The sequence below is a fragment of the Erithacus rubecula genome (assembly GCF_903797595.1).
Source record: "Erithacus rubecula genome assembly, chromosome: 5".
In the NCBI taxonomy this organism is placed as follows: domain Eukaryota; kingdom Metazoa; phylum Chordata; class Aves; order Passeriformes; family Muscicapidae; genus Erithacus; species Erithacus rubecula.
The window spans coordinates 37,005,149-37,028,549 of NC_136687.1; the positions used below are offsets into that span (position 1 = coordinate 37,005,149).

A 23,401-nucleotide genomic window follows, 5' to 3' on the forward strand; every position below is an offset into this window, starting at 1 on the left:
AAAAAAAAATGGACAGCTCTCACTGAGAAGCCACAAAGGCACAGTCAGGAAGCACTCTTCTGTCCACATCTAGATCAAGTAAGATTCTAGGGAAAGAGGCTCAAAATTAACCTGCCCCTTGAGAAAGGCCGATGAGCTGGGCTACGATTATGCATTCCTTTATAATTACTTTTCATAAATATACAATGCAGCTATTTTAATACCAAGAACTACTTAGTAATTCTACATTACTTAAACATGAAGCTTGCACATCCTCTTCAAACATTGTATCACGTATTAGAAATTAATTCAATACCTATTCTTACTATGTATAACCTGAAAAGATGGAATGATACACTTGAAATCCCATAAAGGGTATCAGAATAAGATTCGTAAGCAGCTGCCTAGAAGCTGATCTCCATTTCAACACATTAATACAAATATAAAATGTCATCTTGGGTTTTCAGGCTTCTGTATTCCTACAAGATAAATTCCTAACCACTACCAACATTTCACAATATCTTCTAGGTCATATAGACAAGAAATTGAGAGCTAGAATTAATCTCAATAGCATGCAACATGCTTATGGAGAGAACACATTTTTAACTAAAGCCTGAAAATCTGAACTAGGTTTCTAGGTTTCCAGAAAGTCGCAGAAACATTTTGGCTTTCAAAGCTTAAGGAAAAGAATTTGCATCAGCATATTTATTTTTATCCACAGTGTTTATTTCTGTTGTAATGCAAATAAACTCTACATATTTAGTAATAATAATGCAAAAAGGATGAAAGCGACAAAGTAAGAACAAATTCACAATCAATACAATCATATTACAAGTATATTCACCATCAGAGTGCAACTATACTGGGAAAAAAACAAAACCCAACTTAGAAGTCTGACTTTCTTCTCTCAGTACTCAAGTAACCACAAACTTGTAATCCAAGCCACATTATTTATATTAACATGCCCAGGATCATCAGATATCTATCTTCAGACAGATACCCTAGAGTCAAGAAAATTAAAGCCTATCAGACTCATGAGTGTTAAACCTGTGGATTTCTGGCTTTCAGTGATTCCTGTATGAGGAAGACATTTAAGCTTTTCGTCCCCATTAACATGGAAAGGTTAGAATTGCCAAGGGTGTGCAATAATGCCTCCTACTAGGCAGCACCTACAGCCAAAATAGAGTAGGACTGCCTGTTAAGTCCATTCCAAGGTTATGGATTGAATGTATAAGATTAGGGCCATTAAGCTCTGTCAGCAAGACAGAATATTCTACATTAAGGATGAAAAGTCAAGCAGCAAGAGGTTTGTTAGGGAATCTCTCACATCTCTGGACTTGCTCAAGGTCTTCCACAGTGATACAGAGATTTGGGCAACCATCAGAATGGTAAAATACAACAGAATTTCAGCCATTTTTTTTCACTATGTACATTCATCATCAGGCCAGAACAATTCCTTAAACAGGAAGATTCTTAAGTATCAAGTCATTAAGAAAGACAAGAAATTAGTTTTGCAGAATGACTTATGAAATTACCTAGGATATGGAAGTCTAAGCAGCAGGATAATTTGTTTCAAGTATTCCTCATTTTGGGAAGTATTCAATCAAGCATGGCTAAAACAAGCAGCATCCCCACTGGATTCAGCAGCCAATAAAATGCTACAAATTTCAGCCTAATGCCCAGTAAAAGCAAGCAATTTCAGAATACATAGTTGCAACAGAAGTTTTCAACACCAAATACAGCAACATGGTTTTGCACCCTGCTAAAGCAGAGAAATAACTGCTAATAACCAGTTATTTGGCATTGGGCAAGAGTAGAAAGAAGGGCATAGGAGTATGAAGAAAAACATGAGAATTAAATGTATCGCCCCTTGTGCAACTAGTTTTAAACTTATCAAGCCTCTAGAATAAATCTCAAAAGACACTGGAAGGAAAATCTACCCTGTCCATCTTAAGTCATCTGCATTTAGAAAATATTAAATACAGGAGGCTACATTTTCTAAGCTTGTGTTTGTTCTACTCTACTTGAAGCTTCATAATAATGTACAGTCAATTGGAAAAACTTATTAACTCTGTGTGGGATGGACAAAACCTTCATGATAGATACGGGTTGACTTAAAAAAAAAAAAAAGTAGCTAAAAATTTCTGCACAGTTGGTTACTGGAAAGTTACAAATACTGAGCAGGAAGAAGTACTTTATTGTGCAGATTAACAGGGAAAAAATAAACAGGACAGCTTAGTTGGACAACATGCTTTGTAGGATGTTGTTGATGCATGTAGGAATAAATCTAAGTTGCTTATTTAAATTTCACTTAAATATTAGAGAAGGGGTGGTAGAGGTGGCTGACAGCATTAATTTTAGGCAGAGTAGACCATCTATTTTATTGCATTACATAAGGTTTGGTTGCAAAGCCCACTAAAGTCAACCAACTATTCAGCTACTTAAATTGTCTTTGAATTTGACCCAGAATTTGACCAGCATGACTACTTGCTTTGCAAGCACAAAGTCTGAAAAAATTCCAGTTTACAGATGAGATTTCCCATGTTGGAGTTGAACCACAATGATAAAATAAATGACACTGCACATTGCATCTCATTTGTTGCAGAAAAAATTCTCACTCTTACCTGTACATTTTCTTCTGTAACTTGAATTTCAGCAGTGTAAATATAATCAATAAGCATCCTTAGGGTCCAGCCATCAACTTCCTTTATTCGTACTTTCTTTGCTCGGCTTTCACTCATCTCACCTACAAACACAGTTTATCAGTCAAGTAAGTAAGACAGAAATACAGCACAAAAGTAGAAGTTTAATAGAAGCAACAATTCTGTGTATTAACAGTTGTGATAGTAGAAAAACTTCAATATTAATAATATAATTTCTTTCTTTCCTTCCCTCCTCCAGTAAGGAAGGAAGATTTTGTTGTTACCATCATGTAAATGCTATCTGGATTAATACTTTTAGTGCAGGTGACCTATTTTTTCAGTATCAGGAAAATATTGTTATTAGACTTAAATGACACACTTCAAATGCATACAAAAATATTTAGCTGGGAAAGCAAGATATTAAAATAGTCTAGCTTTATTAACTTCTTAATTCAAGGAGCATACCAAACACAGTCTGGAGTAAATTTATTTAGGTAAGAAAAGTTATATCTCCACAGAAGAATTAACATACATATTTCTTTGCTTGCCTACTTATTATTCCCTTAGTAATTTCACCTCTTTTACAGACCCAATTTAACAGCTCAAACTCAAGCTAAGACAAAATGGTAAGCAAGGGAAAACTTGTTGGATCTCATTTTGTGGAGGCTGACACGTTGGCCATATGCCACAACCAATCTTCACAGAAAGGCATGCAAAATAATTTCCACCTTCCAAAACATTATATTTCTCAAAGTGCAGTATTTTCTTAATGGGTGAAATGATTAACCAAATATATATTTTGAAGTAATGACTATGACCCTCTTCATGACTTTCAGATCAGGTCATCTCAGACCTTTAAAACCTCTTGCACTGACTTTCACTGAAGAACAAAACATGAACTACAAAAGTTGAGTTGGAAGATATATAAAATTTTACTTTGAAAGAGTATACCCCAATCTCTGAGTACATTATTTTCTTATTCTTCTGTGTTGGTTATAATTTCTTTTTCTTAGGCATAGGCATCTAGAGATAAGGGTATTGATGATATAATAAACTGAATGTATACAACAAAAAAGCAGAAGTGAACAAGAACATGCTAGCCATTGCTGATACTTACTTATGAAGTCATACACATTTTTATTGGTTGTTACCCTCTGGTCTCTAGGGTTAGTGTCAAATAATGCATTTTACCCAGTGCTTTCAGCAAAGGGATCATCACTGAAAAATCTGTTACCATTATTCATTGCACCATACCTGGTTTTGAGCTGAAGGGTAAAGAATGGCATTGTAAATCAGCCCTTTAAGTGGAAGGTGGTTCAAAAGACCATCTACCCACATAAAAACCAGCAAAATTCAGGCCCCATAGAACTTCATGTTCTCACCAGCACTTCTGAAACATTCCCCTACACCTTTGAAGGATGAGTGGAGCACGTTCCCTGCAGGGCCCTCTGTATTCCAATTTTCTACTTCTAGTTTGACACAGATTAAACCTATTGATCTTCAGAGCATGTAAGCTGCAACTTATTTATTATGCAAGCTGCTGTGGAGGTGGTCCTCTGGGAAAATTGTGTGTGTGGGAGAGCAGATTTTGATATTCTGCAAGCACATTAGATTTGTTTTCAGATTTTGTGTCAAGGCTTTTGAGTCATGGATAGGCACCTTCTCTGTTTAAAAACCAAGCCCCAAATATAAAAATAAAAGAACTTAAATAAGAAAAAAACCAAACAAAACACCCCACATCCAAACAACAAGAACAAGAAAACACCAAACAAAAATAACCCAATAAATACTTGCTTCCAACTTTTACATGAACTACACATGCAACCTTACTTAAAATCTAGACCAACCCATATCTGTTTGATAGATCATACAGTGGAAACCACAAATGCATTCAGCAGGCAGTCTCAGTCTAGAATTCAACTTGCTGAAGAACTCTGTTTATGACTGAGAAGCAGCACCACCATGTCTCCACAGAGTTCTCAGTGACAGAAAAGTATATTGTGAACAGAAAGAAAGCACTGAGCTGATCCAAACTCCCAAACAGCAGAAGCAAAGCACCAGCTGAGTTGAAGATACTGAAGGGGCTACCTAAAAAGGTTACATGGTTCCTCACAAAATAATGCAGAGAAGGCTTTTTCTTCTTTTTTAACCCAAGAATTTTACAAACTGAGAAAGGAAGTGAAGAAAGCAGGTAAATTCCTAAGAGTAACTGTCATTGCAGAAAAGAAAACTAAACTCAGGTCACCCTTGTCTGAACTCAGATGCTACAGCCACTGAAGAGTCCCTTCTCTGATCTTTTATAATCAATTTGTCTAAACATTTAGGGAGATTTAAATAATATTTTTAAATAATTCCACTGTATAAGAAGAAAGAAATATTCCTATTAACATAAATTAAATAGCAGGGACTTTCTTCCCTCCTCTTCTCATTGGGCAATTGTTACTAATTTACCATATTTTATAACTTTAAAAGACAGCAACTTTTTCTTTCTTGATAATTATTAGGGCTACCATTACATGTATAAATGGGTAAAAGGAAAGGAAAAAAAACAAGCAGAGAGTTTGAACCCAGTTAATGCCATATCCCAGCCTGCACTGCAGTAATATTTAATGACTCAGAGAACAATGGAATCAACCTGAAAACACATGTCTGAATATAAGCTTCTAATTTCTAATCAAAAAGTAACACTAAAGCATAAGAGTGCAATTTTTTTTTTACTGTCTTTTCAGTCTGTGTTTTATTCTGGATAGAAGAAGATACTTTGTTTGGTTGTGGATGGTTAAGGGATCAAATTTGCTTATTTGAACTTGCAGATTACTGGATGAGAATAAAAATCCACCAAAGAAGTGTGGATTCCAGGCTTCATGGAGAGAAAGAAATTCAGGATTTTTTGTGGGGCATGGCTGAAATGCACCAATACCACAGCTGGGCCATGCTGTAAGCAAGCTATAAGCCTGCTATAAAACCTGCTGATAACTCAAAGCCACAGCTGAATTCTATTAAAGCTCCCACCTATTTGGCTCATCAGCTACACAAACCTTGCCACAGATCTATTAGTTAAACACTTCACACCCATTACTCAAGTGGGCATTCCCACCTCCTGCACCACTGGGGTTAAAGAACATCTACATTTAAAGACATAAAACTAACAAAATAATTTAAAAGGGGCAGAAGCAAAGGAAGAGAAGATTTCAGTAACTCTATCTGGAGAGCAGCTACAGCTACTGCTACACTGGCACTCTGAATGGGTAATAAACTTCCTCACAGAAATGGCAGTCAGGGCAAGCAGAGATGTCTTAATCACAGAGAACATAATAAAAAGCTATACTCTGAGTAAATGTGATAGTCAACAACAGAGCTAACATAAGAGGCTTGCATTTCTCTGCTACTAAGGTGATAAAAAGGAACTGTAGAAGCAGCTTTTTCAATTCTAATTTTATAGACAGCAGTAAAAATTAAGAAAGAATTTATCAGTCACCCAGAATGTTTGTCTCAACCACAAATTCAAACATAAAGAACTGCTTGAGGAAGAGATATTTCATTCTACAAGCAATTTTAAAACACTGTAGAAGTTACTCTACCTCTGGCCTTGAATATGTCAAAATATTTGCCTATAAAATCAAGAATGATCAGCTGCTTTCCCAGAACACAACAGGATTTCAAATTTCATCCATCTCATTGCATACAATTAAAATTATTAAAACACCAATCTGTTTGTATATGGGCAGGCCAAGAGTCACATTTCTATCTCCATCTGAGCTGGTGATCAGAAGCAATGGATTACAGAGAAATCTTTTAATTTCAGACAGTTGGTATTAACTATAAAGCTTGAACAAGACTTGAGGAAGAACATACAAAACATCAGAAGTTAATTTTAACTTACATTTAGTAGCATTCTTACTTTGGCAATGAATTTCACATTATTTCAATATGCTTTACAACCATGATGAAATTAAACCCACAGCACAGGAATTTCAGCTGGAGGCTCCTATGAACCTGAACCTATATTAGCCTTGCAAGCCCTCCTCATTCCTACTCTAGCAGTAAAGGAATAACTTGGCCAGCATGGGGTGAGCAGAAGTAGAATCAAGCCTGTACAGAAGAGTAGAGGCAATGATGCAGAGTACATATGTCATGGAGAATGACCCTAAAAATGCTGAAACATGCACTCCAGCTATAGGCTGCCAAAGCCACAGAAAGCTTTCATATCTACTAGCAGCCTAGAGCACTCATGGGATGAAGAATGTAGCAACAGTAGTTGTGAAAGGATATAATTTACTCCAAAATTCACATGAAAGTTATTGTAACCTTCTTCTGGACAAGTGAGATTACTAGAGGCTTAAAGTGTATAACAACTTGACTATTGCTGGCTTACTTAACATCTAATTTGTTTTTTAGTTAAGGAGACTTCTTTAAGCATTCATCATGCTAACAAAGGCTAAGTTGACAGTATATACTTAGACTGCAAAAAAAAAAAAAAAAATCATTAAGAATCCCCAATGTTCTTATTGGCTTTAGATCCTAAAAGCAAAAGCAATGCAATTTTATTCTTTATACAGTTAGACTGGATAACAAAACAGTAAGTATTGAAATATTGGTACCTGTAAACATGGCATGGAAGTACGGGCTGCAGGCGGCTAACACAACTCTATGCGCTGCAATTTCCATGTCTTCAGCTACTATCGTCACATCACACAGCAAGTTTTGACTATTTAGAAATATCAGAGAAGGCAATTTCACATAAGTGAACTACAACAGAAAAGTATATATGATATCACACACAATTTCTTTTCCCATGCCATCAAAAGAGGCAGGCAGACAATGTTGATGAAGCATTGTTTTTAAATGTGTTACACAACCACATGGCTTTTACTCAATCAGATTACGGATGGTTCTTGGGTACACAAAGCTATCTAAAAATCAAACAACTGAATTGTGACTCATTGCACAGAAGTTTTCTGCATTGAATAACCACAATTTGTACCAGCCCAATTTATAAACATTATCTCTGGAATTCTGGACCCCTTTGTGCAACCATAACAGAAAAAAAAAAAAAAAGAATTTAATATACACAAGCATTAAAAAAAAAAAACCAACCCAAAAAAAAAAAACCCCAAACTTCAACTGAGAAGCCTCTGTAATATGACACTGGAAAGTGGTGCCTACTTAATTGTTCAAACCTACTACTCAATCTTCTCTATATTTACTGTTTTCCAAGTACTTTTTCATATTCAGCCCATGCAGACAATAGCACTTTTTTCCAACCTGAGCAGTTTAGAATTTATTATGGTTAACTTCATATCTTGACTGACTTTGTATCTTCATTACATTCATTTACATTCTTGTTCTTTGTGACTGTAACATATTTCCTCCCTGTTCAGTTGCAATAAAGTATCATCTCATTCATAACAATTCCTAACATAGGTGTTTCTAACAATTTACAGCTATTGGCTATAGTTCTTCCACTTAAACCCATACCATGTGTACTCTTCATAATACAATTTTCCAGATTGAAAGAGGAGGGAGGGGGAAAAAAAGGAAATACATCACCAAAAGGCTGCAATTTCACAGCATCTAAATAGCCATAGTTACAGTCACCTTTTATTTCCTGTTTATGCTAGCACTGTCCCTGTGGAGGTAGTATGGAATCCACAAAACTCAGAGCCAAGGCAACAGAGGGAAGAGGGAAAAGTATGACTTAAAAGAACATATTCCTTAGGGATTGAGCTAGAGCTGTACACGAATCCAGTGATTTCTATTCTCAGTACTTTCAAAAAGAGAATTTTTTCTTACCATTCCTGAATACATATTAAAGATTTTCAGGCAGTTTGCAACTACCACACTGAGTTGTAGCAAAGACAGGTGAGCAGTTGCATTTTGCTTGGAAAGAACTAGAGCTCTCAGCAAAACTGCTCATATATTCACCTCAGTCCAAGAGAAAACTCTGATCTCTCAGTTCTGCAATAATCCAGTTTTTAAGAGCCCAGTCTCAAGTAAAGTGGCTTTGCAGAGGTCACACACCAAAAATTTTGGTGTCCACAACTAACCTTAGGGGCAATACTGCAATCCTCATATAATATCATCTTTCTGCTTTCAGCCCTTAATACCTACAGCAACTATGTAAATCTTGTAAGTTTAGCTTGCAATATGGTTATTATCAAATAATACATACAGTGTAAGGTAATGACTGTACCAGACGAAACACACAATTCAAAGGATCTTGAAACAACCATTACATTTATTATTTTAAAAATGGAAACAGAAAGCTTCACATTAAAAATGGAAACAGAAAGCTTCACATAAAAGGGCGTCAGATACCCAGCTTTAGCAGACACCTGCATTTATCCTGGTAACTGGAACAAAAAGTTTTATACTTAGTTGCACAGGAATACTAAAGGTAACAATGAAGCCAGAAGGAACAGAATTGTATCAGTGCAGGACTAGGATTAACCAATTACATTGCACATACAATAGACATAGTAACACCTCTACTCTGGAACTGCATCAGGGGAATGAATATGCTCTGCATTACTACAGAGCTGACAAGCTAAAGAAATTACTGAAGAAACGAGCTTAAAAACTTAATCATGTACTCTGCTGCAAGCACCTTGTGGCTTCCACAGCAACTCAGCACCTTCATTTCATGAGGGCACATCAATTTATTTCAGAAAGGGTTGTGTTTTGAAATTTGCTTATCTAGAGTGACTGAATGAATAGAATTGTGGGGGATACACCATAATGGTACAGAAAATGAGAAGAAGGAGTAAGAAAGTATGCATTTAAGAATAACTGAGGAACTGTTCACCAGCTTGCAGGCTGGTAAATATTCTTCATAGGTTCATACAGAGAAAGTTCATTAGACCCATCTTCAGAAGGTGTTGATGAAGTCTTGTTTGTAAGAATGAGAATTTTAATAAATACAGGTAACATCAAATTCCATTGTGATAAAAGCAAATTACAATAAAGTGAAAAGATAGGCATCAGAGTGTAATTTTGTCATATGTCAAGAACTAATTAGCTACCCTAATGAGCTTTCTACTCAGTGTTGAGGTGATGGTGAGCAATGAAATGACAAAAAATACAAAGGACAAAATTGTTAAAATTTGTCAAAATTTGAAGGCACATAAAAACTCATTAAAAAGCTACTAGAGCCAGACAACTTGACAGCAGCCAAAAATTTAACATAAGCACACAGACTCAAGCATTCAAACCAAATGTATTTAGATGCATAAGCAAATGATTTATTCACTACTATTCACTTCCTGGAGAATATACCTCTGGCAAATATCTGTTTTGCTACATTAATGAAAAGCACTGACATTCACTACATTTTTAAAGTTGTTTCTAAATGAAAAATATCATTTACTGGATTAATATTACATCTTTGTTTAGAGCAATGAAGTCTGAAACATTTTTAAGATTTTGTGTTTATTATTTCAAATGAATGAAACTAGAAATGTTTATATTTTATTTAATTACCACTTACCATCTTAAAAGCTGTACTCCGCTTAAATTGCAAATACTGTTGCATCAACTACCTTATTAAATGAGAACTAGTTAAGGTTATATGGCACAGCTCCTGTTCAAACTTTAAGTATTTATACATGCAAGGCAAAATTGCTCAAATTGCTTCTACAGCAATTTGAATTTAGGTAACCATGGAAACTAAAGTATATTCTGAAAATAATCCATGAGCTTCAAAAATGCACTCTGTTGGAAGATGATGAATCTTTTACCTGCAACGCAACAAAATGCAGGTCAGGTTTCTGACTTCTGAAACTATTGTTAAGATTAATTCTGGGAAGCTTTCTCCATGTAAAATCTTGCTCATCCATAGGAATTCATTGCTACTGGCTCTAGTCAGGCTCCATTATGCTCCTTGAGACGCTGCACCTAGTTACTGGGACACTTGAAAAAGCCAAGGGCATAACTTAGGTAAAGCAACAAGTGTCAGTCTATCCAGCACAGAGTTTTAAAGGTTTTACCTATGGAACAGCAAAGGTCAAAGGCAGAGGCATACTTTAAAAAGGTATCAGTTGTTGTATTTCTTTTTGGTGAAGCTTCTCCAATCTTTAATTTTATATGGGAAATAACAAAGAACTACAGAATTTTCACAGCCTCTGGTACTCTCTCTGCTAGAGAATATTTTTATTTATTTAATTTCTCCACTGTTGCTGTAAGTTATAGCACTAAATTACTATCAGTGATAGCTGTGAGTCCTGATTTCCAGAGCTCAGTTGTGAGCTCTAATTACCAGCTGTCACAGTTTTCAACATCACTTCACCTACTCATATGTAAAATATCAATCAATATGGATGCTAAGAACACCATTAGCACCAGACTCCCAGTTACACCGAAACTGATGATATTATCCCTAAAAGTCTTACAGAACTTTATTAATAAAAGTTACCTTCAACATTTTATTTGGGAGTTCATCAATTTTTCCCAGGGACAAGCAAATGATAGCTAAAAAATGTACAGTTGCTCTATACTGTGACCTATGTCCCCAGACTAGAAAATTTTAACATTTTTCTGGTTCACAGCCTACCACAAAAATCAACAGCAGGCACACAAAGAGCCTAAGGCTAAACCAGAGTTACTTTTCATCTATCCAGGATCAACTACGTACAAGAGAGGATCAGTAGCTGTAACTCCTTAAGTACAACCTGCATGTCTCAGAAAACTAGTTTTGTCTAATTTACAAGGCACAAAAACATACTGCATACATTACAGCTACATCTCAAGGCTATCATTCAGCCATCAATTCATTGTATATTTAATCCTTCTCCTCAGCTATACTTCGGAAATCACATGTTCTTAATAAACAAACTATTATTATTAACTTAACAAATGCAAATGAAAGTAAAAATAAACTATGGACTCCAGGCAGGTGTATACAGTGAAGTAATACCTTCTTAATTCATTCATAACTTTAAAAGCTTTCTTCATGTGCCATGGATTTACTGTAATAGGACAGTGAATTTCAGTGTTATCATCTTTCAGATCCAAGGGCTTCTGATGGCAAAGTTTGGTACATCTGGAAAGAAAGGGGAAAATAATAAAGTTAATACTTCTGTCTAATCTCCAGTGCTGTCATTTATTTTGTTCACCTTCATCTTGGGGAGAATAAGAAGATTCGTACTTGAAACTTCTTTACTCCAAGCAATTTTGGTTCCCCTATTACCAAAGGTGTAAAGGAATAGGTAGAATTCCCATGGAAGTAGTAAGTTGGTGACTAATGCTAGTGACATTGACAGAGGCTAACAATAATCTCCACTAAAGAAAACATGAAGATGTTTTGTGAATATTATTTAGTGGAGAAATATTCTAGAACATTTCCAATAAGCTCCAAAGTGAGGGCAGAATTAGAGTGTTGGGAACTTTTCACCTAGTGCCCATACAGATCAATGGCAGAAGGCAGCAAGTCTCTTAATGTCTTTGCTCCCTGACAGGTAAGAGCTCCTCTCTGCATTTCTACCAGGACCTTAGTTACTGTTTCACACAGCTCCTAGTTCTCATCTGACAGGAAGGAGTGTACAGTGTACAATGACTACTGTAATTATCCAGGCTTTCCCTAGTTGCAGCATAAGACACAAGTGACAGAAAAATTGTCTAGTTTTGTAGATTCACTCAATGTTTTGAAAACCATAATGTACTTAAGTGACCAGCCTCTAATTTTTCTTACTCTGAAAACTCCACTCCAAACAGCAAGAGAAGAACTAGGCAGTGTGAAAAATCATCACCTCTAGCTGTAATTAATTCTTTCTGTAAAACATACCCAAGTTCTATAGACACTAACTTCTGTAAAAAATTATTATATACACTACTCAGTCACTCAGACTGTCCAAACAGGAGGCAGACTTTCCAGGCCAAACCAAATCAATGAGTTTCCTGTTGACAGTCACAATGTTGTTCTTACAAAGCAAACTGTGTTGCTGTAGCACTTAGAAAATGCTTAGCATCAGTGATGCTTTATTCTACAGTATTGTAACTGTATTCCTGAACCTCTAAGCTGAAAATAAGCAAAGGCATTGAAGTAATTTGGTGAGGCCACAAACCCTGGTACATCAACCATCTGATTTCAAATGAAAATTCAACCTTACTAGCATTAGGTAAGCACAGTCAAACTGAACATACACAGTGATTCACATAATTGCAACCTCTCTTGTACTATACCTGAAACTTTTTAATTGGGCATGTCTAATAAAGCCTAAAACAAAAATCCAACAGTAATTTACGATTTTAACCTAGAACTCTTGAGTTCTGTGTACTAAATAGTGCAAAACCAAGAAGCTGACTTTTTTTTTCATTATCCCAAACCTAGCTACAAAATTTCGGAGCAAAGCAATACAAACTTGCATCAAGCAACAAAGGAACATAAGAAGTCTCTGTAAAATGGACCAAGTAACACTCATCCAAAGAACCCTAACTATTACCAACTTACTACAGTGTACCATGAAACTGATATGAACAAAAAGTTTCCTATCAATTTTGAAAATTATGCAATTCATTGCTGAGAAAGGACAAATAGCAGACAGAAATTCCATATCAATCAAAAAAACCTACAAATAATTTATATGCTAGTCAGCATACACATATGATACTTCTTAGAGAAAAATAAAAAAAAGGCATTCTATTTTGTAAGCTCCTTTAGACTGAAGGTTACTTTTCTACATTATGCGACATACATGGTAATCAGAATTACAAAAAACTATAGACAGAAATCAATGACTGCAGTTAACATTCAATACACCAAAGACCTATAAGGACCCAACTTTTAATTATACTACTGACCTATCAAGTCCAAGATAAAACACTTCCATTGCAACTTTCTACACCCCAAAGCAATGCATCAGATACTGATGCCTATTTATCTGCATGCATATACAGGCTATGTACACATCAAATACAGCTATGCAAGGGAAAAAAAGGGATCAAGTTGTCCATAAAGAGCTGCTAAGCAACCTGGATTAGATGAAGGAATTCACATGAAGGGCAAATTAAGTTGCTTAAGTCTCATTAATTTGTCACAAAGGGTGACTTTGTTTTAGGGCAATGAACCCTACAAAACCATATGCCTTCTGTTTTGGGAAGCGCCAATCTGCCTGAAGTACTGGAATCTCTCCTACCATTTCACCAGTTGGGTCAGAGCACTCTGCAACTGGTTTCCTTCGGTTTGTTCTCAAGAACCTCACCCACAGCGTGCCCAAAATCTACCTACCGAAGGCAAAGGATGAAGTTGCACTGAACCGGAGCCTGTGAAAGGACTGAGGCCAGCTGAGGTGCAGCTGGAGATGGTTGCCTGGTGTGCATTGCCTGGGCACAGTCGCTAAAAAAGATGCTTAACTAAATAACCAGAAAACCGGGAGTGAGATAAGCACGACTGCTGAGTCAAACAAGGAGTAATTTGGGACCACATATGGAGGAAGCAGAAGGAGTGAGGGGGAGGAGGGAGAAAAAGCCCGCCTGTGCCCGCAAGCTGGAAGGCGCAGGGAAGGCGGCGGGGCGGGGGTGCCGGCAGCGCTGCCCGCCCGCGGGAGCCCCGCGCCCGCTCCCCGCCACACGGTGCCCGCACCCGCGGCGGCACGGCCGGGCACCTCCGAGCGGGGCAGCGCCGGCCCGCGAGGCACCGGCTCCGCACCAGGTCATCGCCGCGACCCTCCCGCCGGCGCTGCCCCGCGGCCGCTCCCGAGCGTCCCCCGGCCGCCGGCGCCGCTCCCCACGCTGCCGAGGGCCCGCCGCGGCATCTCCGCTCGCTGCGGCGCGGCCGGGCCCGCCCGCCGCCCCAGCCCACGGACCGCACAGCGCGGCGCTCCGCACCGCCGGCCCGGCGGGCTCCGGGCGCACGGCTGCCTCCCCGCCCGCCCCGCCGCCGCCGCCGCACTCACACGGGCGGCAGCAGCATCTCCATCGCGGTGCAGCTCGGGCTTCCTCCGTGCAACGCGGGCGCGGCGAGCAGCCGCCAGCACCATGCCAGCTGCGCTGCCCCGCCGCTGGTGCGGGGAGCGGCTGCGCCCGCCCGGCCGAGCCCCCGCCGCCGCCGGGAGCCGCCGGCGCTGCCGCTTCCGGGTGCCCGCCCGCGGAGGGCGCGGCGGGGACGGGCCGCTGTGCGCAGGCGCGGCGGGGCCCGGCGCGGCCCGTGCGGTACGTCCTGCGGGGATGGCCGGGCTCCGCGACCTGCGCTGGGCAGCGGCGCCTCGGCGGTGCCTTCCGCCCTGGAGGTGGGACAGCCTCGGCCCAGGGACTTAGGAAGAGGAGGCTGAGACGCCGCCGCCCTTGGTGGAAGAAGCGTGGCCTCCGATTGGGATGAGCCAGGGTCTGGCGCCCAAGTGCGCGTCTCCCGCTTCCCAGGGAAGCGGTGGCTCAGGGCAGGGCCGGGAGCGCCCGGGTCAGCGCAGCCTGAGCGCCAGCGAGCATGGCTTGGGGCGATCGCGTGGGTACACACAGGCGCTCTGTCTCACGGAAAAAAAAAAAAAAAAAATTAATTAGAGTGGTCCCAGGCGTCCTTAGTGAGGAAATCCACCAGCACGTACACGCCATGAGGTACATGGGCACTTCTTGGCAGGCCGCCAAGGAGCTGGCCCGACACCAGTTCATGCAGGTGGTTCCTGCTCGAGCCGGGGCCGAAGGGAAGAGCAAAAGTGCATCGGGACGGAGGAGCTGAACAGGCTCTAGCTCGCTCTGAGATGCTGGATCTCGTCGGTTTTTATTTGATCAAGTCCAGCAGGAACCCTACCTCTGAAACAGCTGGCCACCTGTGTTTTGCAGACGTTCCTGACTCATTAAGTACTTGAGTTGTGTTTTAATATTTGCTGAAGTAACCTCTGTGATGCAAAATGGGGAAAAGAAAAATGAACAGGGATCTATTTCAAACGTGCCTTTGTAAGCAACACTAATTCAAGTAATGATCAAGAATACATTTAGCAACTTCAGACTTGGGGCACTATAGAAGATTTTACTGTATTTAAACCTCTCTAAATTACTTCCAAATCACTGAAGATTGTGTAGTGGAAAATTAGTTTAGCAGGCTGAATACAATTCAGGTATTTGTGATTGTGTCTGTGAAATTAAAATGCTTCTTCATTGGAGTAAAAGATTTTAAATTGGAATAGTATGTCTAAACTAGTAAATCTACTAATATCTGACCAATACTATTTTTCTCATAGTAAGAAGAGTTTGAGGGCAGTATATTTCCAGTAAGACAGAAAAAATGGCAGTGTTTTGGGTGAAGACTGTTATAGATGAATACTGAAAGCCTTCACCAGTGTTTCTAATAAAATCACTGGCTATTAAAACTAAATGTATTTTAATCTGTTATTTTCATTTTTGCTAATCTCCGATAATATTTCTCACTTGGAAAATGCCATTTTAGTTTTCTCAGTTTACCAATCCTCTTTCACTACTGTGATGTTTGATTTGGGAGCACTTCAAAATTTTTTTAAGTGAGTTACCACTGGAGGTTTTTCTAAATTAAATAATCACAATTGGCAGTGCCTGTTTTTATGAAGTCTGTGCTTTGTAACTACTGAATTTGTCTCTTCTCATGAGACAGCTAGATTTGCCTCTGGGTTGTATTGGAGAAGACAAGGTACTTGCTAAAGATTTAAATACACAACAAAGCCTGTTTGCTGGGAAGTCTGCTGCAAAGGAGCCAGCCAGAAATAATGCTCTCTGAAGTGGTGGTTTAAAATTCAGCTGGCTCCTTCATGACCCAGGTCTGAGTTCATAAGCAGATGTGGCTGGGTAGATCCGAGAGTGGATGATGACTGTCATATCACACTTCCAGGTTTCTGTAATTTGGAGTAAACTCCTGGACATGTCACTTTATAAGATAAAGATTCCAACTTCAACTGATCTGAAAGACCTAAGTGAATTCTACTGTTTTGTGTTTAAGGGTCCACATGAGACCCTTGTAAACTGGTGAGCTAGTCTGGAATCTGAGGGGCTTTGTGCAGTCTTTGCATACAGATCCTGCAAGTAGATAGGCAGCTGCAGATTCTGCAGATTCTGCTCCATGCTAACACGGCAGAACTGTTCAGCAATGTTGTTGTGGTTTAACCCCAGCCAGCAGCCAAGCCCCAGGCAACCACTCGCTCACTCCCCTAGCAGCAGGACTGACAAAATCAGAAGGCTACAAGGTAGAGAACTCGTGGGACAGTTTAGTGGAGAAAGCAAAAGCCACACACAAAAGCAAAGCAAATCAAGGAATTAATTCACTGCTTCCCATGGGCAGACAGGTGTTCAGCCATCTCCAGGAGAGCAGGGTCCCATCACATGCAGGGGTTACTTAGGCAAACACATCACTCCATATATCCTCCCCTTCCTCCTTCCCCCCACTTTATACACTGTCATGATGTCACACGGTGTGGGAATGTCCCTTTGGTCAGCTGGGGTCGCCTGTCCTGGCTGTGTCTCCTCCCAGCCTGGCCATATGAAAAGCAGAAATGGCCTTGGCTCTGAGCAAGCCTTGCCCAGCAATAACAAGAACATCTCTATATTATCACCATTGTATTCAGCACAAATTCAAAACACAGCTTCATACCAGCCACTGTGAAGAAAATTAACTCTACCCCAGCCTAAACCAGCACAAACATTTATTCTTAAGTGAACATCAAGCATTTCCAACCTGAGATTTCCCTCATTTTCTTGCAGTGTTGCAAGTGGCAAAGTGGCTTCAGAGACAAATGTTCAACATCAGTTCAGTTAACTTCTTTGATGCAGAGCATTAGAAAGAAATGAATAGGGTATTCCTTTAGGTAGAGTAAAATTCAATAATTTTTTCTGAAAATTGTATCTTTGCAATTCAGTAATTTCAAGAGGAATCAAAGGAAAAGCTGCTTCATCCAAAATACATTATGTGGTTATGGCAAAATAACTTGTATCTCTAACCACAAGAAAACACATCCTTTAAATTCAATGCCTAGATTTTTATGGGATTTTGTTTGATCCAATACCTCTTCTTAGGAAAGAACTTTCAGAGAAAAACTTATTTATATATGTCTGTGGGTGTATGTATGTAGTTTGGAAAGGAAATGGGCTATGTATTTTATCTATGATGAAACAGCTGTCATTTTTGTTTATGGTGCAGCAATTCAAATTACTGCATTTACTGAGAAAATTCCCTGACATGTTTCAGGCTGTCCCTATAATAACTCTTAGCGCTTTCCCACTTGTTTTAGTGAGCTACAAAGGAACGTGGCCAGCACTTACTTAGGATCACACAGTTCTTCAGATCTATTGACACTAGAAATACTTTACTGATATAGAAACCCCAATACTATCCATCAGTGAATTGCATCCAGTGAAAATGAAGTTATGCTAGCAGAGCTCTGGTTGCTAGCAGGATAGTCCCACAAGTTACATAGTCCTACAAATAGAATAACTATGTACTTTTATGTTCTTTTGCCTAAGACACTAGCACTAATATCAGCATTAATCCAGCATTGCCTAATCTTAAAAGGCTTCACTCTAGTGGAAGAGACTCTTTTTCTTGCTTCAGAAGCATGAAATATTTAAGATTTCAGAGAACCATTGAGCTAAGGACATGAATGCAGTTGAGAAGAGTTACACTGAAAAGTAATGTGGAAAGGAAATGCAAGAAAGTGCATGCAGCAGACTAAGAAAGGGACCAGATTGCAGAGGAATATGTACTGGAGAGTAGGCAAAGAGAGAAAAAATAAAACATGTAAATTGGGACTGTGAAATAAGGAATAGCAAAGCAGCTGCTATCAAAGAGAAATTGTACTGTGACTAAAATCAGTTAAATACAATTAAGCATGGATTAAAATATTTAGTCTTTTCTAGCATTTGTTCTCCTGTGTGAACAATTGCTGAAGCACTAAGAATGACATGTACTTAATGAAAATAGGTGAAGGGAGAAGATTTATTCTGAAAAAATTCATGGACCTTATAATGATGATGATGAAAATTAGTAACTATGAACTGTTTTTTCAGTGTTCAAAACCAGATATAGTTTAATTTCCAAAAGGACTTGATATGATACACAATCTAGTAAACAGACTTTGAGTACTCTAATCCTGTTTCTGGAAAAGAACAGCGGCATAAAAAGAAAATGGTTTTGAATTCTGCTTGATGGAGAAACCAGGTCCCTGTGCTTAGTGATGTGTTCCTTCTAGATTACAGCTTCCAAAAGGAAGTCCTAGCTGAAGAGTTATGAGTGGAAGCAAATGTAGGTCATAGCCATGACTCATATTTGTACTGCAAACTACCATGCTGCAAAGTAGAGATCTTGTTGAGGAGATCTAAAGCCCAGTGCTGCAAAGGCTGGGATTTCACATATGCTGAAATGACAGTGAAAGAGGTGGACTGGCTCCTGCTCTCATACCTGCAGACTTGTGTTGCTCCTGTACACTGAATAAGGCAGTCACGTCTCTATACTGAGTGGGTTCCATTCACCAAACCAGAAGAAAGCCCATAAAAAATTACCAGATTTCACCTTGTAGCCGTGTTACCACTTAGACGGGATGCCAAGGAAGCAGCAGAAACCTGCAGCGAGGATGTCTTGAGAAATGTTGGACCATCCCAAACAGGAATGTGCAAAGCTGATGAGGAGTTTCACCCTTAACACAGAATTATACATCATTGAAATAAGTTATGCACTGTTTTTGTGTACAGCCTACACTAGTGAAAAAAATACTTTTCTGCAACATTTAGTTTTTAGCAAACAATTCATCATAAGCAGTCATTGGGGATTTTTCCTGATTATTTTACTTTATAAGAGTGTAGAAAAGACTTTTGTTTATTGTTGTGTTCTGTCATTGTTTAACTTATCAAAACACTGTTTTATTGAAAATGAAGCAAAAGTCATTTTCTTCATAAATAATAACCATAAGGTACCTATTATATGCAAGCCCATCAAAGTCTGTGTAGTTCTCCTCCATCATATTCCCCTCTCTAACACAGTATTGTGACATAGTCCTAATCAGGTCAATCAACCAACATGTCCCTTTCTCAGAAGAAAACGGCTACGGCACATTAATTAAAATTACATTTAAACAATTGATGTACTGCCATCTAGTGCTGCCTGAATGCACGGCAAGACAGAGAGATGGACTTGTTTAGGTAGTTCTGAGTATCCAGGATTGGCCTGTTGCAAACCAACAGTTAAAATCATCCATTTCCTCTAGTCATGCCTCATTGTGAGCTTACCTGAAAACAGCAACTGGCAGCAATTTACACTGTGAAAAGTGACATAGTATGCTAAAGTAATCAAACTGAATATTTGCTGTTTCATATGCATATAAACAAGACAGGAGAAATAGTATTTGCAGTGTCTACATTACTTGAGGGGACATTCAGAGAAAATTAAAAATGCTGTAGACTGGGAAAAAGCAAGTGGGATATACCCCACACATTGCACAGATTATTTTGTTGTACAAAGAGGCAATGAAACAAAGACATTAAAATATTAAAATGTTGTATTCAGGGAGGCATAGCAATAGCAATCTCATAGGTCTAGTTACTGCCTGTAATTTTGCAAAGAGGTTGTTCATAGAATGGGACAAGCATATCATGCTGGTGTTCCAAAACTGAGTTAATCTTCATTTGAAATAGCCTTTTCTGTATGTGTAAGAAAGACTAGAAATACTACAAACTCATTGTTTAATAAAATAGCTCAGGATCAGTACTTGTAGCTATGCAGAGTGTCTGTTAAAATTGGACTCATAGTAAACTGGAAAAAAAAAAATTAAAAGGAAATTTAAATTAAAGATAAAGGCATGAAAAGGTTTAGTCCACTAATTCTGGTACAAGCAGGTGCTCACAGAACGAGTAGTTTATTATGGTGTTCCTGGAGTGGAATTTTCACTAATATCAAGGAAAGTCCCTTGCCAATATGTCTATGCAAATAAAAATTGGAATCTGGGCTAATATACTCAGGTAAAAAAAAAATAGATAACTTCATAATTTAAAATATTCAGAAGAATATTTGTTGGAATGTTAATATTTAACCATACAGCCTAAAAGTTAGTTTATGCAAACTAGTTCTTAACAAGTTCATTTTAAGATTTTCAGACAAAGTATTCAGAAAACTGAGAGAGAAAAAAAATCAACTGATTTTTCCTTGAAATTCAATCTTCTGTCTTTATTTCAATTTTATCAGTAGTTTTCCCAAGGTGATTATCTCAAACATTTCTCTTTTTTAGAAAGTCACCCGAGAAAGTATGTAATCAAAACTCAAATACTTTCAGAAAAAGCTCTGTGTATCCCTTTATACAGTTCAAATAAATGCTTATCATATTGTGGCAGCTTTATGACAGAATGTAAACAGAAATGTGATTTTGAAAAATCAGAAGAAAGTGAAAAAAATTACTCTGAGAGCAAGTACTTTTCATACTGCAAATTAGGCATTTGCTTAAGTGCTAAACCACTTAAAACACAAACTCATTTTTAGCACAATTAGGATACATTGCAATACTTAATTCTGAACTTTTATACTTCTAGTGTATATTTTTAAAACTAGATATGAAATTGAAAAGTTGCATCCTTTCTTCAACCTCAATGTATTTGCTTTTCAATATATCTAGGAAATCAGTAAAAATTTCTAAAGTAATCAAGAGTGCCCATTCTGGTTTTCACACTTTCTCTTTGCTATTATTTTGCTCTTTGTCTCATCTGTATAAAGCAGTCCAAATTTTCTCCCTACAGCCATATTATCTACCCATTTTCATCAGTCCGATCTCTGGACTTTATTATGGACATGTAAGACATTTTGTCAAATGATTTGTACTAATAGATTAGCTGAAGTAACCCATGGTCACACTAAGCCTCCAGCATTCAAATTTGTAAATTAATCACTGAAAGACTGAAAGAGTTTTTAGCAATACCAATGTAATGCTCTTCTGTTTTTAACAGCTTGCATTTAAAGGCCACAGAATTTTAAATGGGCATTGTACCTAGGAAGCCACATCTGCATAGCAAGTGGCAGGTTTTGATTACATGATTACCATGCATAAATAGCCACATGCTGCTCAACACAAAAAGTTGACACTCACATGATGTGAAAATCTCAAACTATACATGGAGTGAAAGGTTCCTTTGTATTAAACATATTTAGCAGTGAACTGTTTAACCTTTTAAAAGTTAACCTTGTTAACTTTTTAACCTCCACAGGATTTAAAAAATTTACAGGAGCTTGAAATAAAACAAGTGATTCTGAAGTGTCTGTATGAGTCTAGAACAGAGGCTGCACTTACTATGGTATGGCGTTCAGGATTATTACAACCAATTCATGCAAATAAAATTTTCTACTCTTATTTTTACCTTTTCACTTCCTATTTGTATTTTAAGTAATGCTGGGATCTGTCACAACCCCATATTCTCAGAGCAGAGACTGTATTCCTTGCATAGAGCTGAATATAGCTTAAGTACTAATTGTACTTGTAGTATGAAAAAGAAACAGTAATGATAATTATATCTTATAGCTGAATGTGAAAAAGTTTGTGAGCCCAATCCTGTTTCCATTCATGCCAAATTTTAAATGAAACTGAGAGGAGGAAAAGTAGATATTACGCCTCTTTGTGAGGATACAATTGTGACAACTAGTCCCCACATATTATAATCATTACTGATATGGCAAAGGTAATGCCTACTCTTCTGTATCTATGTCTAAATAGCTTTCCCTGAGGGCAGCATAGCATTGTTGGGCCATGCCACATCTTTTTATCTTACCCTTATCAGATACCTTCATCGTTACTGATGGAGTTGCAGTGGAAATAAGAACAGGCCATATCTTTATCTGTTTTAGACTGCCCAGCATTAGGTCATCCTTCAGGAGCCAGACTTTCAAGTTTGTGTGTACTAAAATGACAATGGAAAATTTGATGGAAGATGGAACAGGAATTGAGCAGAAGAGAATGTTACTTTATTAAAACCTATCTGCATCACTAAAACCTCTCACTATAAAAAATACTGTGGATCTAGTAATTAAAATGATATATAAAAACCAAAACAAAGACTGAGTGGTCTAGTAAGAACAAGAGTAGACTAGTACTATAAAGATTACATACAAGTTTTACATAAACCAGTTGAAACTGGCAATCACATACTTATATATATGTTGACTGGTGTTGTATGCAGTTAAGTGTTTATGCATTTCAAATATTTAAACTTGTAATTTTTTCCCTAACTGCATTCTTCAGTAATCCACTGAGAACTCTTCGTCTTCCATTCAGTAGAAACAAGGTTTACAATTATATATAAAATTAGAGCTATTTAAATGAGTGCTAATAAATGTAAATTTACTGTGACTTTAGGATTTTAAAATTACAGTTAGAAGAACGTGTTATTTTGATTTTATCTTAAACACTTGTCTAATGGCATGTCTCACACACACTGCACATATGTATGCAAATTATGGTCTTCAATGTCACTGAAAACTTTTGTGATCTGCTTGCTAATCAGTAGGATTTATGTTCTTGTCAGCAATTAAAAAAAAAAAAAAAGCACAACGAGGAGGAGCAAAAAGGAACATTTAGGCTGAGAAACTGGAAGAGAGCACGCTCTTATCACAGGAGCTGGACTTTTATCTGAGGCAAACCAGCAAGTCTAAGGCTTCTTTTTAATTTAAGATAGTTGTCCAGTTCATTAAATGTGTGCATCTATCTGTATTAAACAACAACAAATGAATGCAAGTGATGAATGTAAATACTCTGGGTGGGAGGTTTCAGTTGAGTATTTTTTCTAGAAAAAGATAGCCAGGAAAAGTCACAAAAACTGAGATAAAAAATTTGTAACTTCTCTGAAGAAGCTCTTACCTCAAG

At 38.1% G+C, this 23,401-nt stretch overlaps 1 protein-coding gene across 7 annotated transcripts in view; it reads right to left on the reverse strand.

Moving 5' to 3' along the window:
- The window catches only part of KLHL2 (kelch like family member 2), a 53,654-nt gene extending 38,935 nt beyond the window's left edge, over positions 1-14,719 (reverse strand). For 2 of the 7 annotated variants that reach the window (XM_079305713.1, XM_079305717.1), the window contains exons 1-5: positions 14,510-14,674; positions 13,843-13,950; positions 11,533-11,658; positions 7,223-7,329; positions 2,604-2,725 (exon numbers count right to left, since the gene is read on the reverse strand). In XM_079305713.1, coding sequence (XP_079161839.1) covers positions 2,604-2,725; positions 7,223-7,329; positions 11,533-11,658; positions 13,843-13,950; positions 14,510-14,532 — 486 coding nt within the window. In that variant the 5' untranslated portion in view covers positions 14,533-14,674. Of the gene's footprint in view, positions 1-2,603; positions 2,726-7,222; positions 7,330-11,532; positions 11,659-13,842; positions 13,951-14,509 lie in introns of all 7 variants that reach the window. The other 5 variants (XM_079305716.1, XM_079305714.1, XM_079305715.1 and 2 more) reach the window with 4 other exon arrangements.
- Positions 14,720-23,401: the final 8,682 nt, after the last annotated feature.